General features: G+C 37.9%; 1 protein-coding gene across 5 annotated transcripts in view; it reads right to left on the bottom strand.

Moving 5' to 3' along the window:
* UTRN (utrophin) overlaps positions 1–18,901 on the bottom strand; it is a 356,635-nt gene that overhangs the window by 216,701 nt on the left and 121,033 nt on the right. For 4 of the 5 annotated variants that reach the window (XM_048296202.1, XM_048296200.1, XM_048296201.1 and 1 more), the window contains 9 exons: positions 17,655–17,825; positions 15,272–15,451; positions 13,523–13,651; positions 13,210–13,380; positions 12,523–12,672; positions 11,299–11,436; positions 10,329–10,481; positions 3,598–3,789; positions 1,641–1,813 (listed from right to left, as the gene is read on the bottom strand). In XM_048296202.1, the coding sequence (XP_048152159.1) occupies positions 1,641–1,813; positions 3,598–3,789; positions 10,329–10,481; positions 11,299–11,436; positions 12,523–12,672; positions 13,210–13,380; positions 13,523–13,651; positions 15,272–15,451; positions 17,655–17,825 (1,457 nt within the window). The remainder of the gene's footprint in view (positions 1–1,640; positions 1,814–3,597; positions 3,790–10,328; positions 10,482–11,298; positions 11,437–12,522; positions 12,673–13,209; positions 13,381–13,522; positions 13,652–15,271; positions 15,452–17,654; positions 17,826–18,901) is intronic. The other variant, XM_048296204.1, reaches the window with a different exon arrangement.

Raw genomic sequence — 18,901 nt, 5'->3', positions numbered from 1 at the left:
GAACTTTACAAACTTTATGAAGTTCAAAATTAATGTGTATCAGCAAAGTGACTGAAGAGGTGATCTGTTCCGTTTTGCCAGTTATTCATCAACACTGAACCTACTCTTTGATACACTTACCTTTTTCAATAAGAAGACTGCTTTTCTGGTCAGCCCTGGCTACTTAAATGAAACTGTACTCATACTTACAAAATGTTCACATTAGTTAAAAGCTTTTCAAGTAAATTACAAGTAGGAAGAAAAAGGCATAACTAAAGCTGAGTACATACAGTACCTATGAGGACAATAAAATAGCTGCAGGCTTATAAATATGGATGGGCACCAGGTTCTGGAGCAGTTGTTTCCAAATACAGCAGGTGACCACGAGCAACCAGCAAGAACACAGAAAGTTGTACTTAGCTGGCATCACCGCTTTCTAATTAAAGAACCCACAGTGAAACAACATTGCCTGCTGAGTTATTAGGAATCTTCATCCTCCACTGATCCAGGGATCCAGAATTTCTGGAAGTCTCTATTTAGATGATACCATCAACTGATTTTTATATCCCTACACATACATCAGTGCACTGAGAAATAGTTGTAAACATCTGCTTAAGTAATACACACTCCTCCTAAAAACATCTCTTCAAAATACACTGCCACATGTGTTTGATATCAGTTTTCTGGTGCTACAAAGCAAGTAAACATGGTTAAACATTACTTTATGCTCTGCAAAACTTCTACATCATTCATTACCTTACATCATCATTAAAAAGGAAATACTGTAAAAGCAAACTAACTACAGTATAAGCCTTTGTATTAAATTTTAAGTTTCATAGAATAATTTTAAGTCATTAAGGGGTTCTTTGCATAGCAGCAATTTCAGTGTCCACTGCTGCTTGCAGTGTGAGCACCTTCAGCTTTGTGGTAACTTCCTGAACACATACTTTCACACTTCTACAAATTCCAACTTAAAATAGTCATCTAATACACTTTTCCAAGTTTGACTAAGTTGTGCTGGGTTTGTTTATAAACATTTTAAACTGATTCAGATAAGGTAAAAAGTTTAGAGTATCTTCTGTAAGGGGTGGGGAGAAATCAAACTTTTTGCCCAAGTGAAATTACACCTGTTTGTAGAAAGGAAATTGGAAATACCTATTTCTTAAGCACTGATTTTAGTAGTCTCTTGTTTTCCTAATCACAACATTTTCTAATCAGGTCATCTCTCATCTTCAATTACTCATAACAAATATTATTGACAACTATCATAGGTGCTGTATTTTAAAGATCCCATTCTTTTAAACTGCATCCTTCCCTCAAAAACCAACCTTGAATGTTAGAAGATATCCTACTCAACATTATTCTTCTAGAACTTTGCTTTGAGATACCTTTACAAAACCAAAATTTCATGTTTTGTTTATAAAACCTTCTATTTAATAAAGTAGAAACAATCAGCTTCATAAAAGCAGTCAAACTGCAATTTCCATATTAATGGTTTCAACATTGAATAATTCTGGAAATAATTTTGTAATACCAACATATTAAAGCTGATAACTCCCAAACTCATCTTCATCATTAAGGTACATTTGAAAAACACTTACATAAACATGTACATAAAGTATTTTCCACATGGCCAGAGAGACCAATCATGCTTGACTTACCACTTACGATCATTGTACATTCTATTAATTCTGTCCCATTCTGCATTCAACTGTGTTAGTGCATCTCCTATTTGTATTGCCTCCGGTCCAGATGCTTCCAATATAACATCAGGCTGCTTTTCATGTATGACTGCAATTTGATCCCCAAGTTTATCCAAAATATCTTTTATGTTCTGCAAGCACAGTAATGACACAAGCTATTAGTCAACACCAGCAGGAAATAAAAGAAAAATATCAAAAAATAATCTTTTCAAAATTCTCTTCCAAAAATCAGCATCTACAGTAAGACCATGAGCACCAGTACCAGCAGTTTACAGTTTAAATAGGTTTTAGCAACTGAAATGAATAGTTCATCACACCTTTTAAGCATGTGTCCTTTTCAAGTTTTTATTAAAATGATGAAATATTTCATATATATCCAATTTGTCCCTAAGGTAAAGGGACACACCATACTTCTCAAAACAACAGTATCTTCATTATTAAACAAATCTGCCCATGTCATGAAGACACTGCTCATACTCTTTCCCCATGTAAAAAAATGGACCACAAAATGTGACTTTTATCATGCTTCATGTGACCTCCCATATGCACAGAACTGCAAAAGCATAAAGCTCCATAAAGGTTTTAGATTTAAATGACAAAGTTAAAGTAATCAATTTCAAATACCATTGAACTATGATGTGAAAATTCCTTAAACCAGATACTGTTGTAAGACTGCCTTGGTATTCGGAGGACAAACAGTCCATGCAGACAGTGGAATTTACTTATCTTTTTGAATTTAAAACAGTAATGCTTCTAAAAATTCTATGCTCTGCTATTTGCTTTTTGTGAAAACACTCTTAGAATATACCAAAACTTCAAAATCAGACGAGACACTTGCTCCAAAATGAAGTATTGTAAACCCATCTTAACATAAACACTCCTAACAGCACTCAAGGCAGCACAGAAGCAGCGTAAGCAGGGACAAGAGAATTTCATCAATGAAAGGCTGCCTGCTTTGTCAAAGGCTGGCACCATTCCCATATTTGCTTTTGTAAAATGTATAAAAAACCAAGACATGAAAAATGGAGTCATGAACACAGCAGAAAGAAAAGCATGCCAGAAAAGTGGACTGGAATTCTGAAAAGCTTTTAAAGGACCTATATAGCAGCTGCAGGAACAGCTCTTGGTGAGAGGCAAAGCCTGACTACACCTCAGACATGACACATGGATCCCGCTATGATTCCCAATCCAGAGAGGTACATGTACACTGCACCATGCCATGTGTAATTCCCAACTCCAATGGATGTTTTCTGGGAAAATCTGTTTCACACTCTTTTGTATGCTAAGAATTAACCAGGACTCAGACTTCTACATACTCAACTCCTATTTCCCAGGAGGATTCATTATTTTCAAACACAATTTCTTCATCCCCTTTTGAAAAAGGCCAGGTCCTTAACTATTTCCTTATTATTAATCACACAGGTAAATCCACTGGCTGACAATAAGAAGGGGGACTTTAAAACTGAAACAGGTACCATCATCTTGAGGCATCACATATAGCTTTATAAAAAGTCAAGAATCACCCTCTCCTCTTCCTATGTGAGCAATTGTTTTCACATGACCTAAGAACAGCAGCTGTATTAAGGCTATCAAGCAGGAATGTAAGGAGATTGGCTTTAGCATTTCTCTAAGAGTTATTTAAACTACAATGAAAAATACAAGTGTCTACAACAAATTAAACATTGCTCCCTCAACCTCCCACCCAGATTTCATGCTGCTATACTTTGTATCCAGATTATGCATAGAAAAAAAAAATAGCCAACAGAACTGTCATTTTTTAGTTTTCAGTGCATATTGATCCTGTATATACCAAGCAAAACCATAAATACAGCAATACAGTTGCAGTGGCCAGTGGTGGCCTTTATTCTGCTGTTTCCCTTCTCTGCTCTGAATATAATGCTTAGGCATGCAGTACCTTCAGTGCATCTTCCTGAGCTGAAAAATCTTCGTAGATGCCAGTATTTAGCTCTGGTGCATTCAGCAGCAGCTCAACATCAGCCATGGCCAGCAAAACTTTGTTGATTTCAACCAAGTACTCAGCCGAGAAAGGCAAGGTCCTAACTCCTGTAGCAAATTGGCCTTTTAACCTCTGTTGGACAGGGATTGCCTAAAAACATGAAAATTAATTTTATATTTCAAACAACAATCCATTTTATGAAAAAATCCTAAATCAATAAGCTATATTCAGAATAAATACTTTTCTACATTAAAAGACAAAACAAAAGCCTTTCTAGCAAAGTTACATAAATTCGGAAAGCTGCAAGTCCTGCACAGGACTTTCTCTATTTATTTTAAAAGTTAGAAAACAGTAGATATCATGCTTCACAATGACTCTGTATTATTCTTGATTAAAACTCCAAGAAATGGGAAGGGTACTGCTGTTTCTCTTACCTTGATCCTTCCCATTTCCAGAAATAACACTTCTTGATTGAGCCTGAATCTAGTGTTACAACCAACTCTGCTTCCTTCATCACAAAGATACCAGTTTACTGAAACACACTTTATTTCCCATCCATATTCTTTTCAGTAGGCATCCCCACCCACATTTTCTAACCATTTTTTAAAATAAATTAGTGCTCCACCAGTACTCCAATATTTTGCAGTAATAAAAGACAGTAACTCCTCCAGAGTTTGGTAATTGTTTTCTACACTGGCTGCAAGACTAGGCTATCTAGCCAAGTACAATGTTGGCAGATAAGAGAGTAAGAACAATAATTTAATGCAGCTTTTTCTTGGCTCACAAATTGTGGGCTGGATCTGAAACATTAGGAAGCCTGCAACAGGAAGCTATCCCTCAGCCACGCCTGGCAAAAAATTAGCAGAGGCAGGTGAAGCAGGCTGACAGCAGTTTTTAGCAGAAAACCTTTCTTGTCAAACAGGATTCTGTTACCATCTCTGAAAACAGCCCAGTTCTTTAATAAAATAATCCTTAATATAAGGATTATAAAATAATAAAAAGAAAGCCCACCTTCAAATAAAGAAATCGAGCAACTTTAAATCACCAGGCTGTATTTGGCGAATTTGAGTCAAGCAAGAGAGGCACAGGACTGTGTGATTTACTACCAGTTGAGAACACATTTAAGAGAGTAAAGAATAAATGTATGTTCATAGCAATTTCAGCCAGTGAATTTTACTTTTCAATTTGTTTGGGCTGGGTGCACACATGAAAATCTCTAGCACAGCTGACAATCGATAAAATATTAAAGCCCCACTAACCAAGTGGCTTGCAAACACCTGTCTGTACCTTCCTCCTTCACATGTTTCTGAGAATTTCAAATATGTCACTCAGATTAACTGGAACCTAATATTACCAGCACATGTAGTGCAAATTAAGCAAGGACTGCGGCAGAAAAGGTACGTTCACATATTCACCATTCACGACTTTGCACGCACTAAATGTTCCTAAGGATTTTCTTTGTTTTGCGGTTTTTTTGTTTTGTAGACAATCATCTCTCTACTGAAACTGAGGACACAGCTTTGCTTCCACGAGACCTGTACCACCAAATACAATTTGCTTTCAGTCATTCATTGCATACCAAAGAAACTGGATGCGAGGGCACCCCAGCATAAGTCTACTAAAAACATGAATTACAGAAAAGCATCACAAACTACTCAGTATTGCTTTCAATTCAGTACACCAAGCAAGTGCCACAATTAAAAACAAGGCTTACTCCATACACTTTAGCTACAAACCCAGCATCTTGGTCCCTGATGCTCCCCAAACATATTTCCTTGAGGCTCTGAATATATTTTATCAGCTTCCATCAATGAAATTTGGAGCAAAAGCCCAAGGCTTAGACAGTGATATGGTTTCCTGTGGAAGGAAAGGGCCCTGTTCCAAAGAAATCAGTCTGTGCAACTCAAAGCATCTTTTCCCTAACAATATGAAACAGGTCAAGGTAAGAAAAAAACACCAGGATGCCTTCTACAGCACAGCCATCTGCAACATCTTCACGAGGTGTTTTTTCTAACTCCCAATCAGTCCACAAATCCCATTCTCACACAGGCAACAGTCCAGAATCGACTTCACCCAGATGAATAGGTCACTGGACTTTATTATGTTTCTGCTTCCCACACACTGCTTTGTCTCTCATTAGAAAAAACTTGCACAAGGTTTAAAACAGCGTGTTTTGGCATGCAGCAAACTTGTTTTGTACTTGTGCATTGGCATGTTCTGAAACTCTCTGCTTTCCCAGTAACACCATCCTGGGCCAGATTACTCTGTTCTGCTAAGAAGTGAATTCCTCCTGGTGCTGCTCCTCCAGAGCACACCTCATTGCTAATCTCCTCCAGCTGCCTCCCATCACTGAGATGATGCTTCCTCCTCTCGCAATCTTCATTCTTGAAGGTGAACATATGTAAGTGTTATAAATGCATTAGTGCTTTACTACAGCAGAGTTTTAATTGTTCAGCTGTTCTCTACCTTGCATCGCAGACTGGAAGCTTCTAAAATGCAGCATACTATGCTAAAAAATAGAAGAGGAGTTGTATGTAACTCTCTCACAGTTACCTGACAAATACCTAAATAGCACAGAAGCTGGTTTTGCTTGCTTGGCTCTGTTGGTTTTTTGTTTGGGTTTGGTTTTTTTTAATTAACTAATAAAAAACCTCAGGTAAGCAAACTGTTTTCACAGTATCAGAATGATTTAGGCTGGAAAGGGACCTTAAGGACCATCTCGTTCCAATCCCCCTGCCATGGGCAGGGACACCTTCCACTACATCAGGTTGCACAACGCCTCATCAAACCTGGACTAGAACACTTCCAGGGATGGGGCATCCACAGCTTCTCTGGCCAAGCTGTTCCAGTGTCTCACCACCCTCACAGTGAAGAATTCCTTCCTAATACCTAATCTAAACCTATGCTCTTACAGATTAAAGCCATTGTCCCTTGTGTTATCCCTCCATGCCTTTGTAAGACGTCCCCTCCAGCTTTCCTGTAGGTACTGGGAGGCTGCTATAAGAATCTCCCCAGAGCCTTCTCTTCTCCAGGCTAAAAGACCCCTCTTAGTCTGTCTTTATAGGAGTAGCGCTTCAGTGTTCCCACAATTTTTCTTAAGTATACACAAATAAAAAAGTCAATCAAAGGTTATTTAAGAGGAAATCTGACTGGATGACTTAATAGTCCTTTTCTACTTTAATTTCAGTGTTGATAGAGCATGCTTAATAAATTTGCTCCCTCTTTAAATTCTAGCAAAAACAAAAGATTGGGGGAATAAAGACAATACTTGGTTATTAGTGAACATTCTATATATAAGGCCACTCAATGAGAACTGCTAAAAATACTTTTAATTCAGGGGTCAAATAAATTTTTTTTTTCCTCCTATACTCAGCATACAGTTTAACATGCAATTCAGAATTCAGTTTCAGATATTTCTCCCCTCTCCCCTTTTATAGTTAAATATATTTTGAAACAAAATCTACCAATGATTCAAATCAAGGAGATTTTCTGACTTTCTTCCAAGTGAACTTTGGAAGATACTGCCCTAGACATTAACATAAAATTAAATCGATTACCTCCTTGGATGTTTAACTATATATGCATTTTAACCAAAAGTATTTACCCAGACAAATAGCAGATTGTCTCTGTAAAAAAAAATAATCTTTTGAATAGACACAAACTTTTTTACCATTCCTTGCCCCTTCTCTCACACTCAAAATATTTCAGAGCCAGTTTTCCAGAAAAGGGTTTCCCAAAGCCCAAACCTCATGTCCGTTTTGTTTGTTTTTCTGTTAATTAATGCAATCAGCAAACAATTGTTCTTATTTAAGTAATCCAGAACCTTTCCTATAAAATTCATACTAGCAAAAACAAATGTTTTCTTTATTACAGAAATAATACTTCAAGAGCCTTCAAGATGATGTCTGCTTCAGTTTATAGGAAAAAATGCACTGTGCCTGCAATTGCATATTCACTTACCATCTGCAAAATTATCATTTTCACTTCAAAACAACATCCTAAAACCTGGAAAAAATCTCTCAGGAATTTAGGCAACTAATTACCCCTGCAATTCACGGTTTAATTTTTCTCTTTCCCTCATTCTGAACCAAGCCAGAATAGTCAAATTTAAATAAATACTAAATCAACATTAGAAAAGAAGGACCTTAAGGTTCTGCAAACTTCCAATGCAGGCTTTTCTTGCTAATGGATTTGTGGCAAAACAAGGCTTACTCAAAAGTACCTACTATGCAGAAGGATTACCAATATTTCAGAGATATTTTAACTCCATAATTCCTAGAAGCATAAATGATGAGGAATATTTATGATCCAGCTACTTCCAGCAAATCAATATATAGATATGACCGTCAAGCACCATAAATAAGTCCTCTCCTCCACACTTGCTTACAAAAGCATAAATAATGTATTACATAAAAGCTTAATTGAAGTCTACTCCCCAGCTTGGCATCTGAAATGTTCCTTTCCCTCCCTGTTTTGTTCACTTCAAACACCAGTTTCTCTTCCTCTGCTCGCTACAGCTTCCTTACATCAAGGTGAGGGCTTAAGCCACCTGCACACTAGTGGTTCAAGAATTCATTTAGTGCTTCTCAGTCCTAAGCTGAGATGAGCAACAAGCACTGCAATTTTCAAGTCTGGTGGCTCTAAGAAAATATTCTGGATCAACAGTGATTATCTAAAATGATGATGATATTTGGGAAGACTATTTCTCCCTTTAGCAACGTTACAATACCACACCATTTTCAGTGCTCAAGATTGATTAGTAGAGCCAGTGATAGAACAAGCCATAAAAGTAAAATAAGGCCACTTGAGACAAGCTGGCTTAGCACTCAAATATCAGAAATCTAGAGACACGGGCATATGAAACAAAAGCAGCAGTTTGAGTTTCCAAGTTCCACACCAGTAACGAAAACTGCTGTGGTCCCTTTCTGACAGTGTAGCTGACCCAGAAAAACCAGAAACTACATCTGAGAGAACAAGGATATTTTTACACAACTTAGCTGATTCTGAGCAAGGATAATGTTTCTCCATCAACAGTCTATTGTAATTGGTACGGTAATCCATATCTATATGACATTCTGCATTCAGCAACCAGATTCACTTATCCAGGAATGGATCGAGCAGTACCAGGCATTAGCTGCAGTATATCCCTAAAGAAAAGGGCTTTACAGGAAACAAAGTATCTTCCTTAGAAAAAAAATCAGTCAAGCTGCAGTGAGACCAACACTGACAAGGAAGACCAGTCTGTGGCACAACTGGGCTGCCCCCATTAGCATAGAGCCATGCAGGTGCACCATTTTTCCATTCCTATCCAGTAATTAATTCATTCAAAGGATCTGATGGTCAAACAGAAACTGAATAGTGTTGTTTTACTTTAAATACATATGGATCCCCATTTTCCTCAAACAAATTCCATGGCATCAGTCAGGTCCAAAGGAGCTTATGTCACCAGAAGAGACTGCTGGACACCCAACAGAGCAGTCAGATGTCAGACTGTTCAACAGACCCTGGGCCCTCTTTGCTGCCCAGCTCTGCATGGGAGGCTCATAATGTCAAACAATCTAAAGAGCAGCAGATCTAAAAGGTTTCCTTTCGCAGCTGATACTGAATGGCCCGTGTGACCAAGGACAGCAGACCATCTATCACTGGCAGCTGAAGCCACACAGCAGTAGCTGTGAATGAAGAGCACCACATCACAATTTTGTGGTGCAAGTCTCACAAGGAGCCAGAGCATTTTATCCCTGGCCCCAATTAACCAAGTTAATTGGTTCTGGGTTAAAAAGTTACAGAGCAGTCAAAAATATTGATAGATGTTGATTACGAAGCTTTATATGCAGAAATTGAGAAGTACTTGACAGATTACCTAGCCCTCAAGCTTGTTCAAGAAATTACTTACTGCTTCACAAGATTCTTCACTGTCATTGCCTAAAATATTAACGTAATTACCACACAATCAAAGCGTTTTTGAGGAAGGAAACGAGAAATAAAAGAGACTTAAAAAACACCAACAAAAAATATCCACAAAGCCCTAACAAAAGCAATCGAAACAGTATCTGCATCCTCAACAATTAAGACATAAAACTTTCTGGGCAGTAAGCTTTATCAGACCCTGACATCACATCAGTTGCAAAATTGTTTGTCAAGACCCACACACGTCAGAAATACTTCAGCCTTTATCTGTTTGATTAATATTCACCATGTATAGTAATATCCATTACATGAGGGCTGTTATCCCTCTCTAACCACTTTTGGCAGGAAAAGGCAGTGGAGTAGTTACAATATCCTGACCACAAGATGCAGAGGCACTGAATTTAAGCCTCAAAGAAGGCTTTTATCATACCTGCACCAAACTGATACTGAATCAGGCTGTTTGAGTACGAGTTTTTAAAAGGCATTAGTACAATCCTCATGGATCAAGACTGGCAGAAATTGTCCTGAATCAGGCCCACTGCCCAGATCATGCTCTAAGATTTGGGCCTGAAGGATGAGATCTTTGGGACCTATGGTGGCTATGTAGAAATCCCAAACCAGTACATGCTGATAATTTCCTAACAAAAAATGAATGCTGTCATTTTGAAACACTTCTTTCCACAGAGGTGTCCAAAGAAGTTCCATTAAATCTCAGTGTATGAATCTCCAAAGTTCATACACAGCATTCACTGTTTGCTCTAAGAAATAGAAGCCTCATTTACCTGTAGTTTTTGCTCATCCTCCACACCTTGCAGCCCTGACAGACGGTCCTCAGCCTCATTCAGCCACTTCATTAGATTATCATGTTCCTTCTTATACTGGGAAAACACTGGAGAGAGTTCCACCGCCTGCCTCCTTTGAAATGACCTGCACTCCTACAATCCAGCGTATTGGGAAAATACGGTGTAAAAAGAGGGAAGTAGTGAACAGAATATGTCTTATTTATTTGAAAAACAAAAATATTTGAGGGATTCCTTTGAAGGAGCAAATTCCAAAATATGCAATAGTACTAATTTATTTTTGTAATAGCTATATTCTCTTTATCTGCATACACATGTAATCAAAGCCAGCCTGAGGGTCTTGCCCTGCACATTTGAACTACACCTCAGCTTGCCAACACTAGCAGGATCCAAACAGGTGAGCTAAATGGACCATCTTTGTTCAAGACAAGACCATTTTTAACATGGTCTGTGTATGCAAGCATCACAACATACTGCAGTCTGCAGTTACTGCTAATACCCTCTATAGGAAGGAAGAGAAATTTGGGAGCAGGCTCGATCACAGAAAGGGCTTCAGCTGAGAGGTCAGTATGTTTGTGTACATGTGTATATGTAGTCACTCTTCACACAGCCTGGTGGTGGAGATAAACCTCAGTTCAAGGGCCAGCAAGACAGGTGAAGCAAATGCCCAACTCAATGTGCCTGTGCAAATACTTAGTGTGGCTCTCTGTGAAACTGTGAAAAGGACTTTAAAAATCAAAAGCACTCCCCCAAAACCTAGAAATGGGAAAATTCATATTTTGGAATTGCAAAGATTCAGAGACTCAGATTGTGTGCACACACATTTAACTCTCCCCTAGAGAATCACGCGTGCTGAAAGAGTCATAAGTTATAAAATATGGATTACAGGTTGTAAGTGGGATACCAAAGGGAAAACTGAATAAATGAGCTGTAGTAACTGCCATAACTGTACCTGCACACTCTTGTACTTTTTCTGCAGAAGCAACAACTGTATGCGGATCTTCTCTCTCTTGTGGTCCTCCATAGGCTGCTGCAGCAACTGCCCTCCTCTCTGTAAAACTTCTTCAATCTGAGCTCTTTCTTGATCCAGCTAAAATTACACAGATCTCTGTTACCTACAGCTCAGATATTAACAGCAATTGTACCAAACTTTTGTTTTATTATCCAAATGGGAGCCAAACAAATTCAAGCAGAGATTCTCGTCCACAACTACCAAAATATAAAATCCAACTTGCTCATTTCATAAACTTTATAAAGAGATTTTTTGAAGGAAATTTAATGAGCCAGCAGTATGCAGTCACATCAATAGGGTGTTATGACTTTAGCTCCATTTCTTTTCTAGACATTCCTTGAGAATAATAAGCAAGGTCAGAGCAGAACAGCATAAAAACAAAAATTCAATAAATACAAAAACAGTATAAAAGGAAGGCTATGTTCTATAATAATAGGCCTTTATATAGAAATATTTTTAAATTTGCTTTCTGTGCTATGGCATTTTCCATAGATTTATATTCAGCTTACCAACTCAGTTTATAGTATTTGAGCTGCTTAAAAGGAAGGCAGATAGAGTGGCCTGACAGGAATTTACCCGACTTTGTAGGCAACAAAGCTATAGTGCACAAGATGCTAACAAAACTATGACAGTTTTATATGGGTGAATAGCAGAGCCTAGATAAGAATCTAGAAGATAAATTTTGTTCAAAGTTATTTGGACTTCCAACAGAGAGCCACATTACAAGACTCTTACTTGCACCTTACCTCCAAGCATCCTCTGACCTGACCTATGCACTGCGATTCATTTTATCATACCAGTTTGAATTTTAATCCCATTACTTTTACAGGAAGGATTCCTTAACAAAGAACTACTTTGAGTAGGAGACAGAAGATAGATAAACAAAACTCAGAGTTCACTACCTGTATTATATAAAACCATGATGAAAATACAGACTCAAGTATGATTAGTTACTCTCAGCATACCAGCCAAGAAGCAACAGCTATGGGGAAGGTATTGAAAAACTGTGCAGGGCTTCCAACAACCTAGTAATTCCCTTCACCTTCTACCCCTAACTTGAAGATAGTTTCTCAGAATTACCCCACAAAGTCTGAAGCAATGTAACAGGAGGACAAGACAGAAAGGGAGTTAGTCAATTATTTAATTGTTCCATTGCTCACAAACCTTTTCATCTTCCCCACTCAACTCCAGATGCTTTTCCACAACTTTTAACATATTCTGTATGTCAGTCTCAAATCTTTCCAGGTCTAGAAAAGCCACTCTAGATTCACGGGGCTCTGACATGACAGGAAGTCGTTCTTGTCCAACAAGCATCTGCAAGCAAAATAAAACCTTGTTCAAGCTGAAAATCTAGTCTCGGCTGGTACACACAATCCCCCATGAACAGGTATATCAGTTTGCAGCACCATTAGATGTCAGCATAAATCAAAATTCTAAGAGTTGTTTGATCTGAGAGATAGCTCAAACACACTTGGTAGTTATTACCAAGTTTCTACCTTCAAACTTCAATCTGAGTATTTTGTTCTCAAAATAAATGAAAAATCTCCAGTCACATTAGCTTATGGTGTTGTTTTGTAGCTCACAAATATGTATTGCAATATATACAATTTTCTGAACAGTTGTTTGTAAATTTTCCAAGGAAACACAAGCCATCACATGTTACTCAGGTAAAAAAAGCAGTTGGCCTAAAAATCAGTCTCTCTTTTTTTCACATATAAATACCTACACTTAGAAGAGAACTCAAAAGCAGCGAAGTGCTGTTCTAATGAATAATGACATATCCACTACAGCCAGTTGCCATCTTCTTGGCACAGACCTCCCAAGCAAGTTCTGGCGCTTGTTCATCCTCACCTTGGCACTTTTGATGTGCTGAGACACCTTCTCAAAATTACGGTTCAGTTCTGCCAGCTTGGGCTCAACAAGCTCACGGCACGACACGCCCCGGCCGTTCATTAAGATGACAGCCTGGTCACGCACATTGTCCACTCGGAGACTGACATCATCTAATTCAGATGTTAAACGCTAAGAAGTGAAGGAAAATGAAAATGGTTATCTCCTAGGCAAGCAGAGAGACATTTAAAAATAAACAGGAAGCAAATCTGACATCACTGAGAATCCATGAATTGACTGGTAATATTTTGCCAGATGACACAACATTTCCTACCTTCACAGTTTCCTCCTTTTGGCTAGCTGACTTTTTCTCGATTTCATCCAATAAGGCTTCAGCCTGATACAACCAAGTACTTATGTGGGCAACATTTTCATCAAAAATTTCCAGCTGGCCCTGATGATTCTGGAAAAAGATGAAAATAATGTATGAATATGAGAAACTTCTAAATATCCACAAAAAAAATCCCAACAAAAAAAACACAAACAAGCAAAAAAGAACCCACCAAACAAAAACAAACAAACAAACCCCAACCAAACAGAAAAAAAAAATCAAAAAAACCAAAATAAATGAAAAAGCCCTCACACCAAAAACCCCCCATAGACCTAAAAACACATCAAATAAATCAACCCTGCCAAAATCTTTTGAATAGAAAGGAGATCGATAAAATAGTGTTATGGACACAGTTTGGAATGAAACACTGAAAATTAGATTGTACCTTTCATCGTCAATAGTATTTACAAAAATTCAATTATCATTCTAGACCCTTTGATAATATAGTTCCTAATTCACAGCAAAAGAAGTAAAAGTAGCTGAAATAGTTTGTACAACTAAATATAGACAATGTATTACAACATTACAGCCAGACTACAATATCTCAGTCAACAAAAAAACCCACAGTTTTTTCAGTCAGCACTAGCAGGTACAACAGTATGCAGTGTGTGTGGTTGTTGGGGTTTTTTAATTGGAAACGGGTTTTGCCAAATTTACAAATTATAGCAGTCAAGTTCTGATATTTTACTGATTACATTAAAATATTTCTTTCTCTTAAGAGAAGTCACAAAATTGTAGGCATGTTAATTAGGCCTACAAGAGCGAGGAGAGCGAGGCGAGAAGGCCTATGATTGTGCTTTTTTAGGTTAAATTGTTCTTCTGCTACATAGAGCTATAAGCTTCTTGATGTTGATATAGAGAGCATAGACAATACTTGTCACCAGATATGAACATAATCTGGAACACAATCTAATTACGGATCATCCTTACAGCATTTACACATAAAGGTAAACTACCTGATTACTCCTAACATGGAACCATTGGATTACAAAACAAACACTATCACCTGTAACAGGCACTGGACAGGAGGCACAGGGCTCAGCATCCATGTATACACTAAAATTTCGGTAACTTCCACCTTCAGAAGTCCCTGATAGGGCTTGATTGTCATAACTAGCTAAACAACACCAAAATATCTTATGTATATAAAAGCATCAGTCTGATACTAGTGACAGTTGTAGACTGCTTCATGTCCATTTAGCATAACTAGCAGATTTAGGTGTATAATATGCTTGGTCTTTCATTTACTCAGACAAACAGATGCTGTTGCCATACTCAAACACTTGCAGTTATGGTCTGTCCAAAAGAGCAGTATGCTGACAGAGTCATAAGTGCTTTGCTGAACACCACTACAAAGTTATCCTTTGTCCATTAAATAGCCATCATCTGGGTCTCAAAAAAATCTATCAACACAAACTCATTCTGTTCATGTTGGAGCTGGCACAGAGGCTGAATATTCAAGCTGAATAAAAAGCAGCACATGCAGCAGCCTAGTTTTCCATCTTCCTCATTGTATACCACCTCAAGACTTACCTCTCCATCTACAGTGTAAACAGAAATCCATTCCACATTCTTTTAAGTCCATAAGGCATCACAGAAGCTTCACTTTACGGTAAAGTGAGACAAGTGAAAACTCCAACTGCTCCAAAGGTGTAGAGGGAGAACTGAATATTTCTCACCCATGCAACTTACCAACAAAGTATCACACCAGTCCTCAGTCCAGGTTCGAACTCTACTCCAGCCAGCATTAAGGACACACAGCTTCTCCTCCAGGACAGTCTCACTCCCTTCCACCAGAGACTGGAGCGCAGTGCAACTTTCTGTGATGCTCTTCAGATCAGCTTTCCTCCTCTCCAGCTCTCTCAGCACATTCTGAAAACAAGTTCAGCCATTAACATTGCACTGCTCCCAAACACAAGACATGAGGGAGGCAGATTTTTATCTCCACAGGAAACAAATATATTGACTGTGCGCCCATGGGAGGGGCTCACGCTGCAGCAGGGGTGGTGGGGCTGCTGCTCCTGAGAGTGGAGCCACGTGGGAGAGGTTGACAGAGAACTGTCTCCTGTGGGAGGGACCCCACGGCCTCACAGGGGAACACTCCTCTCCCAGAGCAGTGGCAGGAAATCTCGGTGATGAACTGACCACAAACCCCCATGCCCTGTCTCCATGCGCTGTCGGTGGGAAGGAGGGAGGGGCTGGGGATAAAAGGTGTTTTAAGGGCTTATTTTACTTCTCATTATCCTCCTCTGATTCTGTTAGCAATAAATTCACTTCGTAACTTTAAGTTAAGCCTGTTTTGCCCTTGAAGTGCTTTTTTTTTTTCCCTCCCAGTCCTTATCTCAACTCATGGAGCCTTTGTTAACTTTTTTTCCTTTCTCTCCTCTGCCCAGCTGTGGCAGGGGAGGGTGAACGAGCAACTTTCGTGGGTGCCTGGTGCTAGGCCAGTGTCAAACCACAATAATAACACTACTCTGTAAGTCCAATTTTAAAAGGCTCTTTTCTGCACTGTAAAGCACAGAACACATTTCAAGAGACACTCTGGATTTCTCTGTATCTCTTCCTATTAAAGTACTTTTACAGTTGGGAACAATGAGAAATGTGGTAGGCCAAGGCTGAATTTTTTTTTGAGAACCATCACAACTCATTACTGCAGATGTTCAATTCACTGGCTACATATTACAGAATCCCTATTGTTATATTATCTATATAGAGATATGTAAATGTATGTATCTTTAGCTCCGCCCTTTTTTCTAAGTCATCTCTGCTTTTAAATAGTTTTTTTAATCTAAAAAACTCCACCTTCTTTGAAAGTATGTATACTGACATGCAAATTAAGTAATATGTCATCTCTTGAATATCAGTACATTGCTTCCATGTGGAAAATAGACCTCTTGCCATACAAGATCACCCATTATTATTGATGATATCTGCCTACTTAGAAAGCTCTTTGATGTCAGTGTACAGTGTGGTAAAGAATGCACTTAATTGCAACCAGTGCCTGGAGCTCCTTGAACATCTTATTATCTATGAAGTAAATAATTTATTATTTTATCATAACTTATTGTCTTAGGAACAGAAACAAATACTCAAGTCACTACATTTTAAAACTGCCTCTAGAAAACCTTAAAACAGAAAGGACAACTTTGCATGCAACATAAAGGACTTGTCCTCCTGATGGTGCAGCATAAGAGTCATTATTTGCATGGCATACAAACGTATGGTAAGTATACTTGCAATAAGGATTTAAAAGTTTGTTTGGAGAGGAAACTTGGGGATACTGCCACAGCAAAACTCTACTGCTAATAATTGCTAATCCTGATTGAAATGCACGAGAACAAGTTATATTAGATGTGTTTGCAATTTGGTGAGCTTTCAAGTTTTAACATTGCAGACAGACCCATTCCAGAAGTAAAAAGTGACAGAAAACAAAAACTGGGAAGATCAGTATTACTGAACTGTATCAACTGACACTTGTTGCTAACTCTAAATAATATCCAAATTTCTACAGTGTGAGAAAATACAAAGAAAATCTGAAGCAAAGTAGCTAAGACATTTGCCTATTTCAATTAAAAGCTTCAACTTGTAGGTGAAAGAAAATAGGGAATTACAGTAGCCTCTTGGTTTGCAAAGTCACGGTTTTGAAGAGAAAGCTGTTTCAATGAAAAGTTACAAACTAAATTTCTCATTAAATGTATTTTGCATTCAATGCACTTTCAGTTTGCTCTACCAATAAAATATTTGACCCAGTCCACAATTATATTTCCTGATAATTTTAGGAATATTATACTTGTGAAATGTGTAAGAGATACAGGAAGTCTTAAATACCTATTAGGATCAAATATGTAGTAATATCCTAAATATTTCACTGGCCATTTAAGGTTAACGCAAGATGCCCAAAATGAAACAGATCAGATTCAGTAAGGTACTGAATATGAACTACTGAATCTGCTGAAATTTCAGGATGTGGGAGATTTAGCAACAAGTTACAGGGATTTAAACTCACAGCCACTTCTACATAGTATTGCCATAATGTCAGAGATTTATTCTACAAATATTTAGTAAACATGCTTACTTTGGCCCAGGCAATTTCTGAATCTAGATCAGAAAGCAAGCTCTCTGAAGTGGACTTCTGCACGAGGTCAGCTTCAGTGGTAGCCAGCCACTCTGACAGAGAGGCAGACTCTTTCCTCATTTTGCGAGCCAGCTGGGTTGCCCTTTCGAGGTCTTGTTTTCCTTCTGTCACCTACAAAAAAAAAAAATTAGGAGGAAATAAAGAAAACAAAATTAGATTTTTAAAAGACAGCAAACACAGAAGTGCTAGCCAGCTAAAATATCCACCTAAATATATAAAATCCTTGCATCTTAAAACTGTCTTGCTTTAAGGAAGGACCCTAAAAGGAAAGTTTATAAACATCTGTATCTTACTATACAACACAGAATATATACAAATAATTTTAAACTGAGATACACTTAAAGAAGATAAAGAAACCTGCAGACCAATTTACTTATAGCTAGCAATCATCAAATTGATGTTTATCACTTTATTATGATCCTTTAGCTGAAACTCAAGGGAACATAGAATCCAGTCAGTCACTCACACAGGTAAAATTCAATTCCTCCTAGTAATTTGAAAGGCCTGCTAGCAGAAAGCTGTAAAGAAAAATTTCACTGAACATGTAGTCTGCCCTTGAAAATATATCAGTAAAATTAATATGAAATTTGATGTTTGCTGCAGTATAATCATTTGTGTTTCACACTGGTTCCACAATTAGCCTGGTCAAATTTTAACACAGACTTGAGAATAACTCCAAGCATAGTAGTCAGAATCAATTGACATTTCGAAAAATAGTGCTCTGTTCTCAGCTCAAAAAGAAAAATCATAACATTATACTGCAAATAACTCTGCCTTTCTATCCTTTCCTAATCTCTTGTCTACATGCTTTCTAGAATCCCAACCTTCCTGAATGTTCTCAATTTTACAAGTGCAAAATATTTCCTAGGACCCATTCCAAGATACTCCAACACTGTAATCTAACCCTTTACCCACAGTTCATTCACAGAGCATTGACCAGACATAAATCCACTTGGGATTCCATCTTAATTTAGATAGAGAGTCCTACCTGCCCTGTAAGGGTTTAGCCATTTTTAAACATTTCTCTTGGATAAGTAACTATTCACCTAATAAGAAAATTATGCAAATTTAATGCAGTTCATGGGAAATACAGGTTTGCCTGCATTTTCTCTTTCACACTGAGAGCAACCATTTAGATGGACTACAATTCAAAACCATGACACCTCCTAAAAAACCTCAGATTGACT

Source organism: Corvus hawaiiensis, chromosome 3, assembly GCF_020740725.1.
Source record: "Corvus hawaiiensis isolate bCorHaw1 chromosome 3, bCorHaw1.pri.cur, whole genome shotgun sequence".
Taxonomy (NCBI): Eukaryota; Metazoa; Chordata; class Aves; order Passeriformes; family Corvidae; genus Corvus; species Corvus hawaiiensis.
This window is presented reverse-complemented; position numbering and strand designations above follow the sequence as displayed.